This window comes from Indicator indicator, chromosome 11 (genome assembly GCF_027791375.1).
Source record: "Indicator indicator isolate 239-I01 chromosome 11, UM_Iind_1.1, whole genome shotgun sequence".
NCBI lineage: Eukaryota > Metazoa > Chordata > Aves > Piciformes > Indicatoridae > Indicator > Indicator indicator.
The window spans coordinates 27,732,201-27,755,443 of record NC_072020.1 but is presented as its reverse complement, the minus strand read 5'-3'; the positions used below and the strand labels follow the sequence as shown (position 1 = coordinate 27,755,443).

Here is a 23,243-nt window from a genome sequence, read left to right as displayed (position 1 = left end):
CCTGATCCGGGGTCCACGGCCCCGCGCGGTAATTGGCGCTAGCGGTCAGGTGGTGGCGGGGGGCGCGGGTGTGTGTTGTGTGTGTTGTAGGCGCTCCAGGGGTGGGAAGAGAGGAAGGGAGGGGAGTGCGGCGGGGAGGGGGAAGCTGGAGGCCCAAACTTTGGCAGCGGAGAGCACTTGACAGCAGCGGGAGGGGGAGAGGGAGGGAGGAGAGGGAGGGGGGGAAGGGGAGGGGCCTCGCCGAGCCCAGAAAAACGACAACGCGAGAAAAATTAGTATTTTTGCACTTCACAAATTAATGACCATGAGTTCGTTTTTGATAAACTCCAACTACATCGAGCCCAAATTCCCTCCCTGCGAGGAGTACACGCAGCACAGCGGCAGCACCGGCAGCTCCGCCAGCTACCACCCGCACCACCCGCACCCGCACCCGCACGCCCCGCCACCGCCGCCGCCGCCGCACCTGCATGCCGCGCACCCGGGCCCAGCGCTGCCCGAGTACTTCCCGCGGCCGCGCCGGGAACCGGGCTACCAGGCTCCCGCGGCGCCCCCGGGGCCGCCGGGACCGCCTCCCGAGACTCTTTACCAGGCGCAGGCACCCTCCTACCCCCAGGCGCCCTACAGCTACAGCAGCGCCGGCAGCGCCGCCCCGGGCCCCGAGCAGCCGCCCCCGGGCGCCTCGCCGCCGCCGCCCGCCAAGGGCCACCCCGGCCCGCCCCAGCCCCTGCTACCAGGCCATGCCCTGCAGCGCCGCTGCGAAGCGGCCCCCGCCGCTGGGGCCGGCACCGGGCCCGGCTGCCCGCTGCTGCCTGACAAGACCCTGCCCGGGATGAAGGGGAAGGAGCCAGTGGTCTACCCCTGGATGAAGAAGATCCATGTGAGCACGGGTGAGTTGCCCTTGCCAGGGGAAGGTGGGGATGTGCCTGCAGAGGACGGAAGTGGGGAGGGTGCTCCCGGGGCCGGGATGTGTCTTTGCATGTGTGGCTTTTTTTTTCCCCCTTCCTTCTTGCTCCGCGTTTCCTAATAAATAAATAATTTTTTTAAAAAGGGGAAAAAAAAAAAAGTGAGAAACCTTTTGTATCCGGGGTCCTTTATCAAAAGATTTACGAGACGCCAAACTGTTAGGGCAGTAATTATAGCCCCCATAAATTTAATTGCCCTGCAGTGGCTCTGGGCCATGTGTCTTTGAAGCTTTTCTTCTAACCCAAATGCCCATCACCATTTTTTATTGCTCCTCGATTGTCCCCACTTTCGATAGGCTGTGAAACAATTTTTCTTGCCGTCTAAGTATCTTATGTGAACCTGGTGTCAAGTTATTATATAATGATTATGTTCCATCGTTTCACCCCCCACTTCCCCCTTTTCTTTCCCCTCCGCGTGTGTTTGTGTGCCTATGTGTGCACGTTCAGTCAATCCCAACTACAACGGAGGGGAGCCCAAGAGGTCTCGCACTGCCTACACCAGACAGCAGGTCCTGGAGCTGGAGAAGGAGTTCCACTTCAACCGCTACCTGACCAGAAGGCGACGCATCGAGATCGCACACACTCTCTGCCTCTCCGAGCGCCAGGTCAAGATCTGGTTCCAGAATAGGCGCATGAAGTGGAAGAAAGACCATAAACTGCCTAACACAAAGATGCGCTCCTCAAACCAGTCCACATTGAGCCAGCAGTCCAAAGCACAGACACAGGGCCACCCCCATCCTCTCGATGGGGCTACACCCAACGCAGCCGCTCTATAAATACGGGTTTGTTGTTTCTTTGTTTATACATACATATATATATATATATTTACCTATCTATTGGGGTTTTCCAGCTGCCCCGTGCTGGAGGCTAGCCGTTTGGACCAAACAACTGTGTAAAACAAAACAGGAGCAGGAGACGAAGACGAGACGTGCCCAAGAACGGGCACATGTTTAAACCAAAAGCCGGACGATTGTCTACATTGTATATAGATAATGGTTTCATGCCCATCATTTTTTTTCTATTTATGGAAACGCTTTCTTGCTCTCGATGTAAGAGAGAGCTGGATGTTGTTATGGAAGAATTCTCTGTACCTAAGACGGACCTTTTTTTTTTTTTTTTTTTTTTTTTTTTTTTTTTTTAAATTAGAACACTTTAAAAATAAAAGACGGTTAAAACAAAGACCTCGTAAGACACTTGTGTAAGGCATTGACTTGAATAGCGCTGTTCCGTGTTGTGTTCATGGATTCCCGTGTGTGTATGTGAGGGTGCACATGCACATATGCACACGCACCAACATGGGAGAGAGAATGTTCACGTTCAGGGGAGGTTAAAGACTTATGAAAAATGTCCCCCTTTACGCTGTCTAAAGGAAAACACTTTATGTATCAAAGGTAACTTAACTGGTTTTAAGTGTAGACCCTGCAGTAGCTGTGTTCTGTTAGTTTTTCTCCACATTCCCTATTGCATTTATTTAAAGAAATATTGCTATAAAGGCTGTTGCTGTCTTCATATTTGGCACCGTCTAAATTGTTTGGGTCCATGTACAATTTGTGGATTTTTGGTGTAATGTATAACAGTGCCAAATGTTGGTAATAAAGATAATTCTGTACAAAAGAATTAAATGTTTGAAACACAAGTCCACTCAGTGCTGTTTCATCCACCTTGTGCTTGGCTGGAATGGAAAAAATAGTTTAACATATTTTTTTATCTTGGATTCGTTTTGTCAGTAAGGTAATAAGGTAATGGTTGCTTTAAGTATCATGAAAAAGATCCTTAAAAAGATCCTTGGTGATTCCCAACTGCCTGACTTGGGGGAAAAAAAAAAAAAGAAAAAAAAAAAGAAAAAAAAAGCAGCACTGTAGGACGAGGAAAGGTCTTTCTTCATTGTATAGGTGAATGGCATTTGCTTCAGCGGACTTATGGCAGAATCAGTCTGGCTCTCCATCCATGTCTGCAAGACTCTTTTCAGATACATTACAGAGAAACTGTGCTTCTACTAGGAACCAATAAGCTCCCATGACGGGTTTTGCTGGAGGAGAATTCACACATGCTCACACACTTTAAATCTTTAGCCACTTGTGATTTATTTACTCATTTTCACCGTATTATGATTTCTCAATTGGCTAGCACTTCTGAAAGGGAATACATGAGCGGTATACTAAAGTTTCTTCAAGTTCCCTTTTCTGTTTCTCTTTCTCTTTCTGTTTTTCTCGTTAAGACTATTTCAAAATGTGTTGAGAGAGCCTCTGCAGAAATACGAATTTGGGTGCATGTCACGAGGTTTATTTGACCCAGACTGTCAAAACGACTATAGCAAAATGGGATTCAAGTGCTGCCAGCTTAAGGCTGCGAATCTGAATGCTTCGAGGCAGCTAAGAAGCTCAGGCAAAGCGGAGTTGATAACTGGGAGCCTTGTTCAGGGCTTCTACACGAAAGAGTGGTACAGAGCAGGGCAGGGGAAGCCTTTGAAAGATGCTCAAGTGCCAGTAAACGTTCAGGGATAGCCTGAAGGCCAAACACATGCAGAAGTGATTTTTGGAATCAGTGCTTCTCTTCGAGCGAGTGAGGCCGTCACGACCGGGCGTATCATCAGATCCTGAGTGAGGTAGTACCAGGCCCCAACTATTTTGCCAGCATCCCTGCCTGCTCATGGAGCATGGATCGTACTGGAGAAAAATGTGAAGTGCCACTGGCAGAGCACACTCAGCATCGGGGAGGTGGCAGCTATAAATGCCCTCAGCAAACTCTGCTGTGTGCAAACCTGGTCAAGCAGCAGGCTTAAAAAAACCCACTTCTGCTCACATATTCCTGCTTACTAAATCCTGAATTACCAGAAGCCTCCTTACAGAGGGAGAAAAAATACAGCTAGAAGTGAGGCAACTACTCTCCACAAGGGTGCAACTCTTCGGTTTATTGCTTGAGAAGCCCTTAATACATTTAGGTCCAAAATTAGCACAACCGAGCAAAATTCCAGCTGAAACATATTAACTGGCGATGCAAGGATTCTTTATGTGCAGCCTATGTGTATAAACCTGTTTTTCTCCCATTGTAGAGAGAAATGAAATCACGCTGCAAATAGCAATTTTAGGGAGAATCATTAATCACTTCTTACAATAAATACTTCTTTGTAATTCAACAGCGGTTCTGAAAGGCATTCTCTTGGAAAAGTCCGTGAAGACGCAAAGGATTTTCCTGGTGAAAAAAAAAAAAAAAAAAGTGGTCATGTGTAAAGACACAACATCTTGGCTGTCTGCTAAAAAAATGTACATTCTCCCACTGGAGATTGAACGGCGGACTGCAAAATACCCCATGGCAGACTATCGTCATTTAAGGTAAATTTTCTTTCCCCCCCTTCCCCCTCTGCCTGTGCTGGGAGCTGGATTCTGCTCCTGGGTTGGGAGCCTTCTGCTCCCCGTCCAATACCGCAAGTCTTTACAATAACTTCAAAAATTACACCGTCCAGTTTAAACTCTCGCATTGTGCTCCCTTTGCTAAGGCAACCGGGAGTTCACCGAGAGGACAAATTTTCTATCCCATTAATTGTTTTTTTTAGAGGAGCAGACTGACCCTTCAAACCCTTGACCTTTAAAGACAGTATTCTTTTTAATCCGGCACTTGGACCTAAATGTTTCTTTCTCCCCTTCCCTCTCTCTCCCTCTCCTGGTGTCTCTCATACACGAAATTATCTGCTTCGGCCACAAAGGCGAGCGCGGCCCAAAACGCTGGAAGTGGAAGTTTGTCAATATTTCAAAGAAAGGCTAAATCACCTCAGAGTCAATTTGCTGGCCGCAGGGAACACCACGGCGTTAACCCCACTACCCACCACCCCTCCACCCACCGAGAAAAATGTTCTTTTTCCAAGATCTCCTCTGCTCCTCGTTTCTCCTGTAAGCTTTTGCTATACCTGGTGTTTTATTACACGAGGAATTGAGCTATGACAAGCGTCTTGTGGTATTTAACAGCCAAAGCCACCCTGCGTTGGAATATTACCCAATGCTAGGACTATTTTTTTTCCCTCGAGGGCTCTTGCCATCCCGTGGCCTTTTCGCCCAGTGTTTGTAAACTAGGAAGGGATGGGGGGAGCCCTCACACAGGCAGAGATCATGACAGGCTTGCCGTGAAACTCCAGCCCCTCCAGTTCTTCTCCAATTCCCCTCCCCGCCCCGCAGTGAGGTCCGTACTCACACCTCCGCGGTCCCGGGGGCCCCCGCACGTCGCGGCCCCGGAGAGGCGGAGGCTCTTTCTGTGACGGGAGCCTCACGGCCTGGCCGGGACGCGACGTGCAGGGTAGGACCCCCGGGGGTCGCCCTGGGGCCATCCCTTCTATCTCTGTGCGGGGCCCCAAGCGGGTCCCGATGGGGCCGGGGCTTCCCGCGTGGGCAGAGGAAGCTCTGTGGCCGCCTCCCCCTGGCCCCGGGCAGCCCTCCTAGCTCCGCCCGGGCCCGCAGGCAAGCAGTACTGACCCTTGGAGGGCAGCCTGGGGGATGCCGCCCCTGATGCTCCCCTGTTCCCCTGCCAGCAGCGCCCAGAGATGCAGACAATGGGGATCTGGATGCAACTGTCTACTTTGGGGTGGGGGTGAGGGGGGGGGGGGGCGGTGAGTGGTGGGTGTAAGCTGCCCCATCTCGCTGTAAAGAGCAAGTCATATCATTAATGCCCAAACGTTCTCTCTAGAAACTGAAGAGCTGTCAAAGCCAGAAAAGATTAGGCGACATAAGCACGAGGATCCCTGCTCTCGCAGATAAAGGTGTTGCGTCTGTTCTGGGGAGATACTGAAATTTTAATCTTTAAGGTCACGTGACTCATTAAATAATTAATGCAGATAGTCAGGAATGGATCTGTGGCCGTCAGTCCTCACTAGGAGTGATTCTCTCAGAAGTGAAACTCAACTCCTTACTACTGGAGTTTGGTTTTATTTTATTTTATTTTATTTTATTTTATTTTATTTTATTTTTTCCCTTAAAAAAAGCCCACCTGATTTATCTTGAAAGATTCTAAACTTCTTAAAGCAAGCAATAGGGTCTGTGTTGGTAAGTAGGTAGTGTGTATTTCTAGCTTGATGACTTTAATTGTTTGTGCTTGCTTTGTCTGCTGAGCGTTTGCTTAACAAGTTTAATATTTAGAAATATTAAATCTTTGTTTTAGCTGCCTTGTGGTCACATTACTGCTTTTGGTGATTAAGTGTTACCGAGGCAAACACATTTGATAATGTTCTAATTCACACTGTGGAAGGCTGGGTGCCACCGTGCAGGAGGACCTGCTTTGTTCAATTTTCGTGGCGTTAATAAATCACCAGCTCCTAAAGCAGGGCCAAAAAAGCACTGGAAAGGCAGTGAGCATTGTAAAGGAAAAGTCATGGGCGAATTTCTCTATGACTCATTAGTCTGAACGATTTATGTACGAACTTAAAGTGCCGCAATGAATATTAGAGTTTGGGATAACAACAAATTAAAAAAAAAAAAAGTCTTAGCGTTTGTAAAGTGCTTTATTGCTACTTAGCAACTCTTTCAAGAAGCAGCATAGTTTAAAGGACTGTGGCAGTGTAAAATACTGTGACGTGACTTAATAGCTCCAAAATAAATAACTAAAAGTAGCTGGCACTATTTTCAGATACACGCTCCACATTTAACACGAGTGGGGCAGTCCAGTCACCACATGCTTGATCGATTATTATTGCCGTTTGTAACATGACTATCGATTAGGGATCAAAACGGCTAAGATATGACTTTGAGCCTAAAATGCCAAGGGTTTCCCTCTGTGCTGAGGCCGAGTGGAAGGAAAGGTAAAGTTAAGAATAACTCCAGGCAGCAGCTCTAAGATTGCAGCTTGAACTTACATTTCTTTTGTGTTTGCCAGTCAGCGCTCTCAAATTCATGAGACGGCAATAAACAGCTTAGTGGGCTATTATTGCATGATTTTATGTAGACTGGAGTTCAACACCAAATTTAAAATTATTAGCGTAATTATAGAACTACTAAATTACCAAAGCAAAGTCTCTCCTAGAAAAGTTCTCCCAAGACAGAGTTAATATTTCCAAGGCTCAGATGACACCCTTCTGCAAGAACAGTGTTATTTAATTATTAGCATTTACTTTTACTGACAATTTTAAGATGCGTTAGATGGCTTTTATTAGCAAGAATGAATACGGGGGGTACATTATTATATCTGACAAATGCCTATAGTAAACGTGATTCAGTAAGTGGCATGCGAATAATCTATTGTCTTTTCGGATTGTGTAATATGGTTTATTTTACAGAATAAAAGGCATCCATTTTTCCCCCTCTTTCAACGAGTTTCAGTGTAGTGGTTGTTTGGGATTTTTTGTTTATTTTTCATTTGTGTTTTAAAATGGAAAAAAAAAAAAGAAATAAAAGGAAAATAAAAGGCTTTGGGCCCGATCTCGCATCAGTGAGGTCAGTTGTTAGTCTCTTATTGCGCTGGTGGTGGCAGGATCGGGCCCCGACTAACCGTGTGAATAAAAACTCAACCACAATACTCCCTGTTTTTAAACTGGAACCCTTTCCGCATTTTATTCAGCAGAGATGAACACCACGACTTGTGTTTAATGCCTGTTCTTGATTAAATGATCCTAAACAAAGGTTTCCCAGAGGAAAATAAAGCAGACATTCATGTAACAAGAGTTTGGAATGACAATATTTCCAAACACTTGGAGACAGAAGGCATAGCTGTCTAAGGGGAAAAAAAAAAAAAAGAAGAAAAAAAACACCGACCCAACCACACACTTTCATTTCTCAGCTCCTCGTGCTCTTTACCCGAGTGGGAGCCCACGCTCCACGCCGGGAGTCCGCTCCCGCTCCATCCCCACCCGCCCCGCTCAGGGGCTCTCCCAGTGCACCCGGCAAACCATGTGTTGCCTATGAAGAAGCAAAATACCTCCCCCTTCATTCCCCAGTAAGGCACTGTTTGTTGCTTGTTTACAGGGAGCCCCGAAAAAAAGCTGCTGGGCTGGGGCGGTGGAAGCTGGGAGCGCTCAGCCCAACTCTGCGCTGCTGGAGGAGGTAAGATCCGGGAAGCTGCTTTTGCGCCGATCGCAGCTGTAAGAAAGCCATTTGTCTAATACCTGCATGCAGAACAAGCCTTCTGAAATGGGATTTTTGTTGTTGTGATAAATATTTAACCTAGCTGGATTTTTTTTTTCCTGGAGTGGCTCTATTCATCTTCCGTGGGTAGTGAATGCGCGTGTCTGGGCAGACAAAGAGTGTACGGGACCTGAGTGATCGCCATCTCTATAAAGGCATTGGGGACAGGAAGGATGCAAAGTCGTCTGAAGAGCGAAAGAGGTTGAGAATTTCTTTGTCCATTCTTAGCAGCTTCCCAAACCAAAGGAGTCAGGCGAGGGAGAGCGGGTTGAAGCCATTTCGGTGTTGAATGGCTTATCGGGCTTGTCTGTTTGCCTCCTCATTTAGGAGTCCCCCAGCCAGTCCTGCAAACGTGGAGTGCGTGTGGGGATGCTGCAAAACCTGATTTTTGTCCGAGTGCCTGCACCAGAATAAATCGCGAATAAGTTTCGGGTATTTGTCTGGCCTGGTCTGCTTTCCACTGGGCGGAGGTGTGTGTTTGGTGGGTCAGAGTTGTTGGAGTTCCTTCACGCTCTTGGTTCTCTGGTAGCAGAAATGTAGTGCTTTTCATATTGAACGTTTTCTTATGCTGGCCACCGATAGGGAAGGATTACAGAGAATTGTCTTAAATTCGTACTAGATTTACCTGCTTATTTTTGGACGCTGATGTACAATTAGTATATTTTACTACCTTTTAAAAGCGGCCATAAATTACTGGACTACAAGGGCTCTTTGTGTTGGCTTAATGGGATGCTTAAATCTTAACTACAAAAAGGCGCTGCAAATGTCTATTCATGCTTCTGTTAGGAAGTTAAAAGCGAAAATACGGTACGAGTGAGCCTTCCTCCGGCGACAATGTACCCACACCACTGCGTGCGGAGATATTTGGGATTCCTAAACAGATCTAATACTGGCAACCTCAGCTGACTCTGAGCAGAACTTCTCCCACAAGGGCACAGCCTCTATTATTTTATCTGTTTGGAAATGATCAAAGACCAACTTTATCTTTATCAAATGCACAGATGTAGGTAAACTGTTCTGTGTCCCAGCAGATTTCAGATCTTTCGAGGAAGCGAGGAAAGAGGAAATAAATACCTATATCTTACAATGATTTCCCATTTCTTCTCCACATGGGAGTGATAGGCTTACCTCTCAGCAGCTGGCATAAAAGTAAGCTTGAAAGACACTAAAAATTCTAGATCTAGTTATATTGAAGGTAACTTTTAATAGCATTAATGCTAAGAGTGGCTATTAGTACCAGAGATGGCACAAAGGGTCTCTCTTAATGAAGGCACGTTATGAACTCAGATCTGTTTGTTGTTACTGAGCCTGGAATTTCAGCTCAGCTCGAAGACACATGTATGAAACACAGGAAAATCAGTAGCAGACCTACTGATAAATTCCACATTTTTCTGCTAGAAATCGTGTTTCAGATCTCCAAATCATCGAGGTAATAAAACACAATGTTGAATATCCAGGAACAGGAACAAAGCAATATATGGAGTGGTAGGGGAAGTCTAGCTTCTGCAATTCCTAAGATCATTTGCATCTGTGTTTGAAAACTCGTAATCATGATACTAAAACAAAGAAAGTTTTCTCCAAAATCGGTGAAAGGGAGTAATTTACAACTGCGATCCCGGACAGCGTTTAGTTAGGCAGACTCCTCCATCTGCCCTCCCAAAGCACACCCGGTGGAAGGTATTTACACGTCAAGAAGTTACTTTTCTTAAGAATTAATTAGTTTCCCCAATACATACATGAAGTTAATTGTTAAACAGTAGTTTTAGCATTAACTTGCCCATTAATACTAATAAAGATGTTCATAGAAACACAGTTTTGAAGCCAATAGCCATAGCTAGCGTTAAGGCATTTAAGTTGACTTATGATTGTGATTTATTGCTTTTGTAGTTTCTATTTGCTCAGGACTGTAACTTCTAAAGCCATCTTTCTGCTTTTGACACAAAGCAGTCGATAACTTTTTACAACAGCCCCAAGAAAGACTTGCTCTGCTTTTTTCAGTATCTGCTTTGGTCCCCATTAATTTCAATTTCATTGTTGCAGAGGAACTTCTCTGTGTGTTTCTTTCATGGGTCTGTTTAAGAATCCACCTCGAGTAAATATCACTCTCAGTTTATGTTGAGTACGAGGGCTGTGGAGCTACCAGTCGTGGTGGTGGTTACAGACTTGGGCATGTTGTGTGTGGCTAATGCACCCTCTTTTTCAAAGGTTTATGGTTTTTATTCCAGTGCTTAGTGAGAGGGATAATTTATGTATATCCTGCTACTAGCTTAGTGACTTCTATGTGAAATATTGCATAATCCTCCTCTTTTGTAATGTCATGCTGGCTTTGTTGCAATGTCCAGCACTGTACACTGTTTCTGATGGGTTTAAATTCCACTGGCCTACTTCTGCAGTCCAAACAAGAGTATATAAGGTTTGCTCCTGACACTAAAAATCATCTTTAAAAAAGAAACATCTTCCATTCTGTTCAATGAAGTGCAGGTGAAACAGTAAACGGGATATGCAGTCATCTGAAAATTTTCTTTGAGCTCATGGGTAGTTGTGAAAAAAATTTAGGCAAGGCTACATATACATCACCCTGCAAAATGCTGGAGTCACAAAACTGGACCATGAACATTTTAAAAGCATGAACTATCTGATTCTCTTTGACTTCTTCCAGAAAAAGTTATGTGAGTTGAGGTTTTCTTTTGTTTGCTTAGCTTATTGTGTCAATAGCACAAGTTAAACAATCTTAAAGGGAAGATGTGATCTGTTTGCACACAGGCGAAGCTGCCTGGTTTGGGGGCCATATACAACTTTGTTTTTTTTTTTTTTCATTTTTTTTTTTCTTCTTAGGCAAAGAGCTCCCCCTCCTCATTTTTTCCCCTCATAGTTAGAAACCTATAATTTTGTGCATCACTCAAACTAGCCATATAGGAAATGCGTAAGCACAGGTTTAACAGCAAGGTCCCAGAAGATTTTGTGAAATTCAGAGACACGCCAGTGACGGAAGGTGTATTCTTCAAAGTGTGTTACAAGGATAAAAATCAACTAGCTTCTTAGAAGAGACTCTTTTTTTGCCTTTGTCAGGTAATTATAGGTCTTTTTAGTTTCTACAGGAGCCCTGATGTAGCGTGTGGGAGTTAAGCAAGCCCTGTACAATGGTAGGGTAGAGGCATCTGGGGGTGGGGGGAAGGCTGGTAATTGTCCCATTTACAAGGGGACTGGAAATAATAGTATTAAGGTTTGGACTTTCTTCGGAGGTTGCAGAGGACATGCGACATGGAGCAGAGTGGCGGGCCTGGGGAGCAAATGCTGGTTAATTAGGCTAAGTATCAAACTGCAGCGTAATCCCGTATTGTAAGAATTCCTCTTACCTTCCAATGGGCTTTGTCTAAAGAAATATTGGTGTGGGAGGAAAAAGAATCAAACCAATCTCCCCTCCTAGTCATCTGCATCTTTTGGATTCCCCCCCCCCCACCTCTTCTTTAACGTATTGCGTTAAGGCTTTAAAAAGCAAAGGCTCGCGCTAAGAAACCCTGTTCCTTCAGTGATTCCCTATTTCAAATAAAAGGATTTAAGTTGACGTATGACCACGTGAGCACATAATACAGCGCATTATTGTGGCATTTGGAGTGGAGACCCGGTCTGGCTCCGTCTGCGATTACGCTTTTCCAGTTTCTGTTCAGAGCAAGCACTGCTTTCTATTATTTTTTTTTCCTCCTACCCCCATCACCGTCCCCTCAAGAGCTGGCCATTTCGCTGACAGCTTTCGTTCCTTATGGAAAGGTTATTGTCGAGCCGAGAGGACGAGATGCTTCGTTAGAAAGGATGGATTTTATTTTAAGGTATTTCCGTTAATTGTTCATTTCTGTGGTGAGTTATTGCTGTTCGAGGCAAAGGTCAGTAGCAGAGGCTGGAGTAAGTGCGTGTGTGTGTGTGTGCGGGTGTGTGCGCACCCGGAGCCAGGCTGCTTCCCCCTTTGTTTCAATTTGCTGCGGTAAATACTCAACTCTCCCCTCTCAGCGAGCAGAGCAGGGAGAGTTTGCTTCTTTATTTATTTTTCTCCATAGTGATCCCATACTGCTCTTGATGGCCGGCTGCCTCCACCCCGGCCCCTCGATTGCCATCTATATCATTATTTATGATCGGCTAGAGATGGGAAGCATCTTTTGATGTCGTGTTTGGATTTTTTCCCCTGATTTAAATTTTTTATTATATTTTGTTTGTGTGTTTATTTATGTACGTATTTGGTGAAGACAGAGAAAACGATGCGGGGGGCGGGGGGGAAGTTCTTTAGTCGGGGTCGTGCTTGAATGTGCAGCGGCGGCTGCGGTAGTTGTTTTATGGGTGTTTGCTCGGCCTCTGCTGCTCCGTAAATCGATGAGTGTGCGATTGTGCTGCCATTTTATTTATGAAGCTTTAGTGGTACTTTGTTTTCTGTTCGCTGAGGGCTTCATAAGCGCTCAGCAATGTGGCAAAGCTTCCCCTTCCCAAATGAGCCAAAACGATCATCTATTTCTCCGAGATGAGAAGGAGCTGAACCAAGAGCTGGGTAGGGCTTCTAACAATAAGCCAGCCTTGGAATTGTGTGTTGTTTGGGGGGTTTAGGTTTTGTTTCTCTCCCTTTCTCTCTCTCTCTGAATGGGGATCTGGAAAGCGAGAGTGAAAAGGGGAGGAGTGGAAATTATCTTCTAGCACAACATATAGTATTCCAAAATCCATATCCATACCATCGTTTACATAAATACAGATATATATAGGTACATATACATATGTAAGTATTTGCATATACTTACAAATATGTGTACGTAGCTATATAGAGAGAGCCCTTTACATGACAAAAATAAGTCATTGCTTGGCCACCCAAGGACAGCAAAATGCTGTATAAAACCCGGTATTTCTCTGATGTGTCCCGGCTTTGGAAAAGGTCAGGTTGGTGGGGCTCTTTCCTCCTGTTCGCTCCGTGTTTTTCGCCTGTTCCTTCGATACCATTCTGCATCCAGTTAGTGGGTGCTTGTACTGACTTGTGTTCTGAGTGGCCAGAAAGAGAAGGAGAAAGGAAGAAAAGAGAACGATGATTAAAAACTCCTCTGAAACCAACCAAAAAAGAAAAATTCTTTTCACTCGGAGGTATTCGCGGCCATTCTGCAGAGACCTTCAGGGAGGAGATGTTGGATGTGGTTTCTCGCTTTCCCGCTCTTTAAGCTGCTCTCAGAGCAGAACTGACCCAAAGAAATGCTTTTTCCCCTTCTCTCCATACTAAAGCACGTTGTCCTTTCCTAGACTCTATTTTGGGCGAGGGGAGGAGAGCTGTTTCGCTCTCAGCTGTGTGTCTAAAAGCCAAGAGTAGCTGCGTTGTATTTTGAAATGGGCCAAAACGCACCTAGAAAATAAAGTGCAAGCTTTAATTGCAGCTCAATTACTTCGCAGCGTTTTCTCTGATTTATGACCCAATTCGAATGCATATTGACCCAGTTAAAAGACTCATAAATAATATAGTCCTGCTCCAGAGCAGAAGAAAGCAAGAAGAGTTTTGGAGGAGAGAGGGATTTCGGTGAGTTGTGTTAAATAATCTCAATCTGCTGAGCAAATAGCAAAGAGTCCGTTGCCATTTTTCAGTGTTAGCGAATATAAACAGTGATTCAGATTAACCACGGCCCTCTTCGATAGTCCAGCCCTTTCCTAAGGCAGCTATTATTCCCTCCTAACGCTCTAACGACTTGGACAGGCATCACTTTCAGAATTGGTCCCTTTCTCCAGCACTCCCCACCTTGTTATTTCATCCCTAAGAGATTCTCCCAAATCAGCCTTGAATTATGGTGCTGCCTGCTTTAATTTCGGAGCATCCAAGGACAATGCGCTTTACAGATATTATTTTATTCGAAAATTAAGAGTAATTCCAGAAAAGTGGGGGAGTCCCGCAGAGTGGAACCCTTCGGGCAGAAAAGGCAGCTCATTTTTGACCTGGATATCAGCCCCAAAAGCTGCCGGTGCCTCCCCGAGCTAAGTTCTATCACTCTCTGTGGAATGGAGCAGAAAGAAAATATTCGGCCTCTGGGAGGAAAAGACAGATAAAAGCAGCGGGGTTCTGTGTGTCGGGACACTTATCCCAACATCATAGGAGACATTAAAAAAAATAATCATCTCATGTTTAAAATGACCTCTTTGGGGAGAGAGGGGGCGTGGGGAAACGGGACTAGCAGGCGAAAACTCGCAAAATACTCTTTGCAGGCGGTAAGACGAATAGAGGAAACACTTCAGTATTCCTATGAACCAGTTCGGTTCTCACAATTAAAGACCCTTGCAGATCCCTTCAGTTTTTAAAAGATCCCTTCCCCCCGTCCCAGTCTCCGCTCATAAATACAGACATGTAGTCAGAATATCCCGCTGGACACCTTTTCAAAATTTAAAAGGCACTCCTAGGAAAAGATTGCCCAGGATTTCGGCAGGGCTTCCCAAACCAGCAAGCTCCTCGGCGTCCGCAGTCTCCTGCAGTATCCATCCCTCTCTCTCTCTTGCCAAATCCTCTTCTCCGGTCCGGGGGGCTCCGTCGGGGCGCAGCGCTGCCTCTCGCTATTTGGTCAGACAAGAGGGGAATTGGCAGATCAGCGGTTTCAGAAGAAAGTGTGGGGTTGATTATTGACTAAAAAGACTTTTTTTTTTCCTTCCGATGCAACATTCAAGGGATTGTTTGAAGCAAAACGCATACGCGGGATTTTTGCTTCTCCTCTCCTCCTACGCTGCCCGCTTCCCCTTTCATGTGGTGCCTTCTCACTTATGCCATAAGGAGCAAGTGTTTTCTGTTTTAGTGCTCTGTTTACAGCTTTGGTGCATGAAGTCATAAATCTTGCATAGCCATAAATGACAAAAACCATTGGTATGCGTAAGAGGCCACCTCAGCCTTAGAGTGGTTTTATTTCTCTCTTTCCCCTTGCTTTGTTTGTGCTTTGAGATGACGCCGGGCTTCCTCATGCTTTAAACGGACTGGTTATATTTTTAATGCCTTAATTAACGAAGTAACGCCAAATTCACACCTAGTCATTATTCAGAGCCTCCATTTAATGTGCGGAACCCATAGTCCAGCTACTGTCTGCCAGAGGGGCAGGAGATGCAACTTTATTTAAGTTCTTGTTTGCACGGTCGCAGCTATGTCACTGTTGTAGGAAAAGGGGGAGACACCCAACCCCCCCAAGAAAAAAAAAAATAGGGGCCGGGCAGCTGAAGAAAGAGGCGAGTGCCTTCGTCAGCGTTGCCGAGGAGCAAGAAGCGAAAGCGAGCTGTGGGGCACCGGGCCCGCGTCCACGCGGGGCTGTCACCCACGGTCCCCGCGAGGGGCTGCGGGCACCCCGACCCTCCTATGCAGCACACGTATGTGTGCGAGAGCGTCTGTGCCCGACCCGGGCGCTGGAGATATCTGGGGGGCGGAGGGGTGCCTGTGTGTACATCTGTGTGTGTGTGCGCTCACGCATGCATGAGTTAATAATTAGTAACTCTAATGATTTCCAGCGTGGCTCTGAAAGCATTGCCCAGAGCGGGGATCCTGGTGGGCTTCGGTTGGCTCTCAGGACCCAGCCCCGGCTCTCCAGGCTTTGCTTCCCTTCCCGGGACTCAGCCGGGACTTTGAGGGGCTCCCGGCGGCGGGGAGCAGCAGAGGGACTATTCCGCAGCTGCCCCCCAAGGCCACCGGTAAGAGGGACAAACCCAAGCCCCCCTCCAGCAGCACCCCCGGAGGCTGGTGAGAGCGACCCTTTGTGAGCGCCGTTTGTCTTCATTAGCATAATTTTCCTGGACTTTGGTGACGCCTGGGTGCGGGAAGGGGGGAGGAGGGGGGCTCACTCCTTCACTGCCACACTCCTCCGCTCCCTCCCCAGCCCCCACTCTGCCCCAGGCTTCCTCAGGCGGCCGCCTTTCTTTCTTTCTTCTTTTTTCCTTTTTTCTTTTTTTTTTTAAATTCCCCTCCACCCCACCCCCCCACATCCCCCTTTCTCCTTTCGTTTCTCTCCCTTCCTTCCCAGAGCAGCCCTGGGAAACATCCCCGTCCTCCGTGCTCCGCGCAGGGGGAGCCGGGCACTCCAAGGACTGTTTCGGGGCAGGGTGGATAGCCTGAAGCGGGGGGCAAGCCAGGGAAGTGGGTGTCCGGAGAACCCGTCTCCATCCCGTGCGGGACAGGGTTTGCCCCTCCCCGACGAGGGGTGCTGGGTGCTGAGGAGCTGAGCCAGTGCCCACCCCGCGGACACAGGGATTAGGCTGGGACAGGCAGCCCCTGCACCCTGGGTTGTGTCGCCTCCAAAAAAAAAAAAAAAAAAAAAAAAAAAAAAAAAAAAAGGAAAGGAAAAAAAAAAAGAGCAAGAGAGCGAGAGCATGCTGGCTTCCGCCTCAGTCGTCAGAAGTTAAGGTAAGCAGGCCACAAATACGCTGCTATCAGTCGTGAATGGTGGAGTTTATGTCCCAGTGATTTATGACCGTAGACTTAAATGTCGGTTCAAGAAGAGTTCACAAGCTGGGGCTTCCTTCCAGGCAGTGAATGATACCCTTACACTTCGTGTTCAGGCAGCTCTCTCTCCTCTCTTCCCCCCCCCACTCCGCCTTCCCACCCCCCCTTTATCTCAGCTTTGTCTTTATCTTTCAGGAAATCTTTCGCGGGGGGGGCGGGGGGGAGTTGTGCCTGGATTTTCTTCCTAGAGTCAGAGTTTGGGGCTCGGCTGGGAGTTACAGGGCAAAGATCTGGTGTTCTTGGGAAGGGTGAAGGCGGAGGGAAGGACAGGGTAGGGAGAGCTGATGTGGCGTTGGGGTAAGCGGAGTGGAGGGGACTTGCCTCAAGTACCTTTCATCTGTTGTCTCCGGGATGTCTGGATTGGGGGAGAGAAATTGGTAAAGGGCAGAGAGGTGTAGCGCACAAGTGGAAATGGAGTCGATTAAACGGGCACTGGAAAAATTGAGGGCTGATCTGTGTTTATGAGACTTGGCTTTTTGTCTTCGAGGGGGAGAGGAAAGCTCTTCCCATCCTAGGCATCGGTTGAGGTGGGAAAATTTATTTGCCGCCTCTCTCGTTAGGATACTGTTATGATCCTGATCGTGGTCGCTCTTAATCCCGCTATTCCCCCTTCCACCAGGAATGGCCGGGCGCTCCTGAGGTTGCCCCTGATTCTGCATAACTTTGTAGGAAGTGATTAACTTGGCGAAGCCAAAACCGCGACCCGATTTTTTTTCGCTTGCTGGCAGTCGGCCGAAGCTTCAATGTTATTTTGCCTTCCGAGAAAAGTTGCCTATTGTCTGCGGGCAGCCGGCTGCGGTGCACCCCAGCTCCGTATCCCTGCTCAGCTCTGCCCGTCCTAGCAAACTTCCAAGTGGCCAGAGGAAGGCAAAATATTTGATGTCGCTATCATGAAAGGTGAATGCCTTTGTGAAATCACCACTGGCTCATTATCTCTTCTTTCTCCTCTGGTAGTGGTGTCTATATTCTCTCTTTCAAAGGAATTGAGAAAAATCACACCAGGCCTCGACAGCATCAGGAAGGGGAGGCAAGGAGCTGGAAATTTTGTACGTGCCTCAGATCTCCATCACCTTATTAGCTTAATAACATCCAAGCAGCTTGATTAGTGAAATAACAGTGCAGCCGCCCTGCTGTAGGTGTGTTACCTTCATTTTGTTATGATCTAACAAAAGTAGTACTGTTTTCTAAGAACTTGTACAACTTGAAAGGTGTACCATGAGCTCATTTGGTGCCTGTGTTGCGTAAGACTTTCTTCCCCTAAACATTTGTCCTTCTTAAATGTTTTGGAGGGAATACCCAACTGCTTAAGTACAAGGAAAGTGGCAAAAGACACGAGAGCTCTTCTGTTTCGAAAAGACATGGTTGTTTGCAAGGAGGTGGGAAGATGGTGAGGAACGTACTTTAATTTCTGAGAACAATGTGAGTGCGTGTGGAAATAGCTTCTAGATCGGAGATTACACACAGGACTCATTTGTTATTAATGGGGGCGATTCTTTAACTGGGTATTTTTAGGCAAGTGATTAGGAGACTTTGATCGGAAAAACAAACAAACAAAAGAAACCAAAAACAACAATACAACAAATCCCAAACTCAGAAAGAAGGAAGGACTTTGGACAAAAAAGGAGGGGGAGGAAAAGGATTCGCCCTAGCAGGGGAAGCATTCTCTGGGTTTGCGTCCACCCTCTCCCCAGCCAAGTGACCCTCATACATCAAATTACATAGCAGTTTCCAAGACAGAACCTATTATCGCTAAGTTGGAAGGAAAGTTCAAGCCGTGGTCATGGAGATGAACGCTGGTTTTTCAGGTTCCTGGTGTGGTTTTTTTCCCCCAATCCATCATGTTTTAACAGGTAGGATCTGGATGATTCCACGAAAAGTTAGTGTCTTGAAAAGAACTGATAAAAACAAACGAACAATCGCCAAAGCACCCAGCTTGCCCCTGCTGGCCTCGCTGAAGAGGCTTCGGGGTCGCGGGTGGGAGGCGGGCGCGGGGGATGTGTGGGGCGGCCCTCGCCTCGCCGCGGGGCCGAGTGGGAGACGCTGCGGGCAAGGGCCGGGACTCGCCCGGGCAGAAACCGCTGCTGCAGGGGTGCGTGACCTGGGCGGCTCGAGCCGGGGTGGGGTGGGGGGCATGCGAGTGCAGAGGGGAGAAGGCGCTGGCTTTGTTTATTTTCCTATCGAGCATTTAATAAACAAGCTAAAATCCATCACTTGAATGGATCGGGGAGTGTAAATATCCACAGCTAGGAAATCTTTCCACCCTGCTCCTGCCACTGCCACTTGTAGACAGGAACAATCTTATGTATTTCTTTGAAGTTGTATGGAGAGCTGTAACTCGGAGAAAAAGGCTAAAAATAAAATGATGCCACTTACAGGAAAGGGTTTGATCCTAGAGCTGAAATAAAGGAACAGCCTTATACCTCCACATTACCCATCCCTCTATTAACCTTATTGCAGAGACTGGTATTAAAGCAGCCTCTCAGTGATAAGTGATTGACCCCCTTGCCATGTGGTGCCCTGCTCTGTTTCTTAAGAATAAATAAAGAAAAAACCCTGGAAAGCTCTTATCCCAGTGCAGCAAACTGCATATTTGTAGCTGCCAGTAAGTCCGGGCAGCTCTTACATAGAAATGCTCTGTGCCTGAGGCCAAGTCATGCTGCTAAATATTGCTGACCACTTTTTCTTTTATGGCTTTCATGTCACTTAGCTATTGAAAGTAAGATGGATTTGTACCATTTCTTCACCCTGCTCTGCTCTCCCCACACCCCAGGTCTGCCCGGAGAGGCCATTGGAGGAAGAGTGCCACGTGACAGAGGGGTGCCAATGTTATTCTCCAAGGGTGTCAAGACCCTGTCAGTTTGCGAAATAAATATTGGGAAACAACGAAATGCAAAAAACGACCTACTACGACAGCTCTGCAATCTATGGTGCCTACCCCTACCAAGGAGCAAATGGTTTCACTTATAATGCAAGTCAGCAGCAATATCCTCCATCTTCATCACTTGTGGAAACTGAGTACCACCGCCCTGCGTGCTCCCTCCAGTCCCCTGGCAGCTCTGTGTCTCACCACAAGGCCAATGACATCAGTGAGAGTTGCATGAGGACCCTTCCCAACCAGTCTCTCCAGACCCCAAGCCTCACTGACACACAGGCCCCACCGCAGCCGCCTCCAGCCCAGCAGGCACAACCTCCACCTCCATCCTCTGCCTCACCATCTCAAAATGCCAGCAGCAACCCTGCCCCAGCCAACTCCACCAAGAGCCCAGCTCTTAATTCGCCCACCATGTCCAAACAGATATTCCCATGGATGAAAGAGTCTCGTCAAAACACGAAGCAGAAAAACAGCAGTTCCAGTTCAGGTATGAAACACGGTCCCCCTCTCCCTGGGCTAGCCCTGAGCTAGCCACACATTACTTTGGGGAGGGAGGGGGCTTTTTCTCTGGAGCTTTCAGAAAGGGGTTGTCACCACTCACAAGGGGAGCTCATCGAACAATTCAATCCCTGCAAAACATTCCCAGTATTGCAGGGTGGGTCCAAAGTGATTTTGTTTTCTTGTGGGTAAAGCACGTGGGCCCTCCTGCATCTATCACATTTCATAGGTAATCCTCCTTCCAGTATATCATGACACTGTGGAGCAGCCTGGGCCTTAACCCAGAGGCCTGTCCCAAGTACTTTGTTGGTGCTGTTAGACTAATAAGACAGTGACCTATCTCTGCTGAAGTGTAACAGGAATAAAATAGCTCATAATCATGTGCAGGCAGGATCAATGACCTGCATTCAGTCAAAAGCTCTTCCTATTTTAACAATCTGATTGGCAAAGTTACAAGCATAGTAAACAAAAATCATTCTGGAATACCATAAACTTTGGCCCATAAAACAGTATTTGAGAGATGGAAATATTTATTAACGCTTTTATTGGTTGAAGAAACCCAAATCAATAAGACCAGTGCTAGCTCCAGTGCCCAGGAGTTGGGCTTATATTAAGCTCTTCCTCTTTTCTCTTTAATGTACCTTGGAAATAGAGTCCAAAATTTTAGCAAATGTCTTTGTCAGTCTGCTTTTTAAAGACCTGGTAACACTGCTGTTTACAACCTTCCATATCATGTATTTATTTTATTAAAAAGCAGTAACATTTAAATATGTCTGTATGCTTATACACAAACCTAGGCACTGTATGTTCTTCTTATGTATACTATACTGCCCAATCACTACCATATGTTTATATTATATGCTAGATGTGATAGAAACATGGTACTGTCAGTTTTCTGCTTATAAGTTATGATGTTATATTGTAGATATCTAACTTTCAGGCGCCTCTAACTGATGTGCATATATAAGGGTTTTCAGAAAAGGAGGGTTGCTGATCTTTACAACAATGGAAAACAGCTAATTCTTGAAGACCCTGGTCCCACTATGTTAGCAGAGCCATAGATTGATCTTCAGAGTTTCTGAACTCCAATGTGTTTCTCCGAACCTTGCTTATTCCTTTATGCAAAGCTCAGGATATGTTGTACATTGTCATTCTTAAAGGAAGTAAGTATAGTCTTATAGTAACACTAATGATGTGAAATAAGTCTGTCGAGGCTCATATCTTAACATGACTGAGTTCAGGCTAAGGGGGAGTACTCATTGCTTACATGAGCATCTATCTTGCATCTGAGAGCTGAACTCTCCAGGTGCTCGTGGTGTTGGCTGTTGATTCTGGTTGCTGTGTCTGGGTTTGCCATGCTGATTGTGTTCTTTGTGTGATTTACATAGGTGAGAGTTGTGCTGGTGATAAAAGCCCTCCCGGGCAAGCCTCCTCTAAGCGAGCCCGTACAGCTTACACAAGTGCCCAGCTGGTAGAACTGGAAAAGGAGTTCCACTTCAATAGGTACCTTTGCAGACCACGAAGGGTAGAGATGGCTAATTTGCTCAATCTCACAGAAAGACAGATCAAAATCTGGTTTCAGAACCGCAGAATGAAATACAAAAAGGATCAAAAGGGCAAGGGCATGATGACCTCTTCAGGAGGACAGTCCCCAAGCAGAAGCCCTGTCCCACCAGCTGCTGGGGGATATCTAAACTCTATGCATTCTTTAGTAAACAGCGTTCCCTATGAGCCCCAGTCACCTCCACCATTTAACAAGCCTCATCAAAACACCTATGGCATCCCTGCATCGTATACCACTCCTCTTAATAATTGCCCACCTCCTCAAAAAAGATACACGGGGACAGCAGCTGTGACACCTGAATATGATACTCATCCTCTTCAAGGCAACGGTTATGGGAATCCACATATACAGGGAAGCCCCGTCTATGTAGGGGGCAACTACGTGGAGACCATGACCAATTCTGGGCCTTCCATCTTTGGTCTAACTCATCTCCCTCATCCTCCCTCTGCCAACATGGACTACAGTGGGGCTGGGCCAATGGCCAACAATCACCACCATGGACCTTGTGATCCACACCCAACATACACAGACCTTACCGCTCACCATCCTTCTCAGGGAAGAATTCAGGAAGCACCCAAACTCACCCATCTGTAAGAGACAGTAGTTACTAAGTGGAACACCAAGCCCCCAACTTTTGGAAAGTACTCTCTCCTTCCCTTCTTTCTCTCCTTCTCCCTCCATGTGACCTCCCCTTCTTGTTTCTTTTGTTTGTTTTGGTTTGTTTTCTTTCCTTTGGTAAAAGCGTTTTCTAGTTTATGTGACGTAGCAATATTTGTTGCTTGAATTGCTCTATAGTTTCACTAGTGGATATTTATCTTCTCGAACTGTAGCCTTGTGTCTCACTTTGAGAGTATGCAGAGGCTTTATACTTTACCTTCTACGCTTTTAACAAAACAGGGTATATGAACAAATTTTCTATAAAGGGAATTCTTAAATGTGAATTTGTTCGTACATGATTGATCCCATGGGGAAGCAATTTTTTTTATTGCACTTCTTTTAAATAGCGAGAAAGACATCAAAAACTCTTGGACAGGTACTCCCTGGACAATTATTAATACGTGTAAGTCTTTCAATGTGTGTATGCTGGTGAACATTCAGATTTATTTATTTTTTTTTTGCAAACATTGAATAATCTAAGTGTTTAAAATTTTATTTATCCCCATTTGTTCATATTTATATATATATAAAAAAACCTGTACCCTGAATATTCAGGAGGTATTTACCTGGCCATATGTTAGATGGCATATTGGCACGCATAGGAAATCTCATTTGAAAGGAAACTATAACTCCTTTTATTAAAAATGGTGATGATGATGATGATGATGATGATGCAATAAAATCTGGGAAAAAAGATAATGGTTTGAATACTTTATGCTTGTAAGATCCAGCTTAGGTGGAAAGCGTGTGAAGCTGAAAAGGCTAGATTTGTTTTGAAAGTTATACATTCCTTGCTGCTCACGTTCTGGAAAAAAAAATAAAGTTTTTATTCTGAATAATAAGGAGTTAAGAACATGTTTTTTGCAGCTGAAGGGAAGGCAGAGCTCTTCATGACGTGGGGAGATGGGAAACTCACACGAGGATCTGCGCACCCACCCGAGGGCCCCACAGCACCTTTTCAGTATTTCATAGGCAGGGAGAGGGATCGATTTATCTATCTATCTATCTATCTATCTATCTATCTATCTATCTATCTATCTATCTATCTATCTATCTGTCTGTCTATCTATCTGTCTATCTATCTATTTAAATTAATTTATTTACCAGCGGGGTT

The 23,243-nt window shown here is 46.1% G+C and overlaps 2 protein-coding genes across 4 annotated transcripts; both read left to right on the top strand.

Moving 5' to 3' along the window:
* Positions 1-298: 298 nt before the first annotated feature.
* HOXA4 (homeobox A4) lies at positions 299-2,057 on the top strand. The gene is made up of 2 exons (XM_054384982.1): positions 299-887; positions 1,410-2,057. Exons 1-2 carry the CDS (start codon positions 299-301, stop codon positions 1,736-1,738), a joined length of 918 nt encoding a protein of 305 aa, XP_054240957.1. The 3' UTR covers positions 1,739-2,057.
* A 17,368-nt stretch (positions 2,058-19,425) lies between these two features.
* Positions 19,426-22,066, top strand: HOXA3 (homeobox A3). 3 transcript variants are annotated; one of them, XM_054384981.1, is made up of 3 exons: positions 19,426-19,897; positions 20,783-20,789; positions 21,304-22,066. In XM_054384981.1, exons 1-3 carry the CDS (start codon positions 19,426-19,428, stop codon positions 22,064-22,066), a joined length of 1,242 nt encoding a protein of 413 aa, XP_054240956.1. The 3 variants fall into 3 exon arrangements, with proteins under 3 accessions (XP_054240956.1, XP_054240955.1, XP_054240954.1); XM_054384980.1 differs by lacking the exon at positions 20,783-20,789 and having other exon boundaries at positions 19,426-19,891; positions 21,297-22,066; XM_054384979.1 differs by lacking the exon at positions 20,783-20,789 and having other exon boundaries at positions 21,297-22,066.
* The last annotated feature ends 1,177 nt before the right edge of the window (positions 22,067-23,243 follow it).

What these genes read in the sequence shown, in the direction of transcription:
- HOXA3 (XM_054384979.1), top strand. Translation starts at nt 19,426, where the DNA reads ATGCAAAAAACGACCTACTACGACAGCTCTGCAATCTATGGTGCCTAC. An exon ending in AAACAGCAGTTCCAGTTCAG is followed by an intron (nt 19,898 to 21,296) that starts GTATGAAACACG and finishes TGATTTACATAG; the next exon opens with GTGAGAGTTGTGCTGGTGAT.
- HOXA4 (XM_054384982.1), top strand. Translation starts at nt 299, where the DNA reads ATGACCATGAGTTCGTTTTTGATAAACTCCAACTACATCGAGCCCAAA. An exon ending in GAAGATCCATGTGAGCACGG is followed by an intron (nt 888 to 1,409) that starts GTGAGTTGCCCT and finishes GTGCACGTTCAG; the next exon opens with TCAATCCCAACTACAACGGA.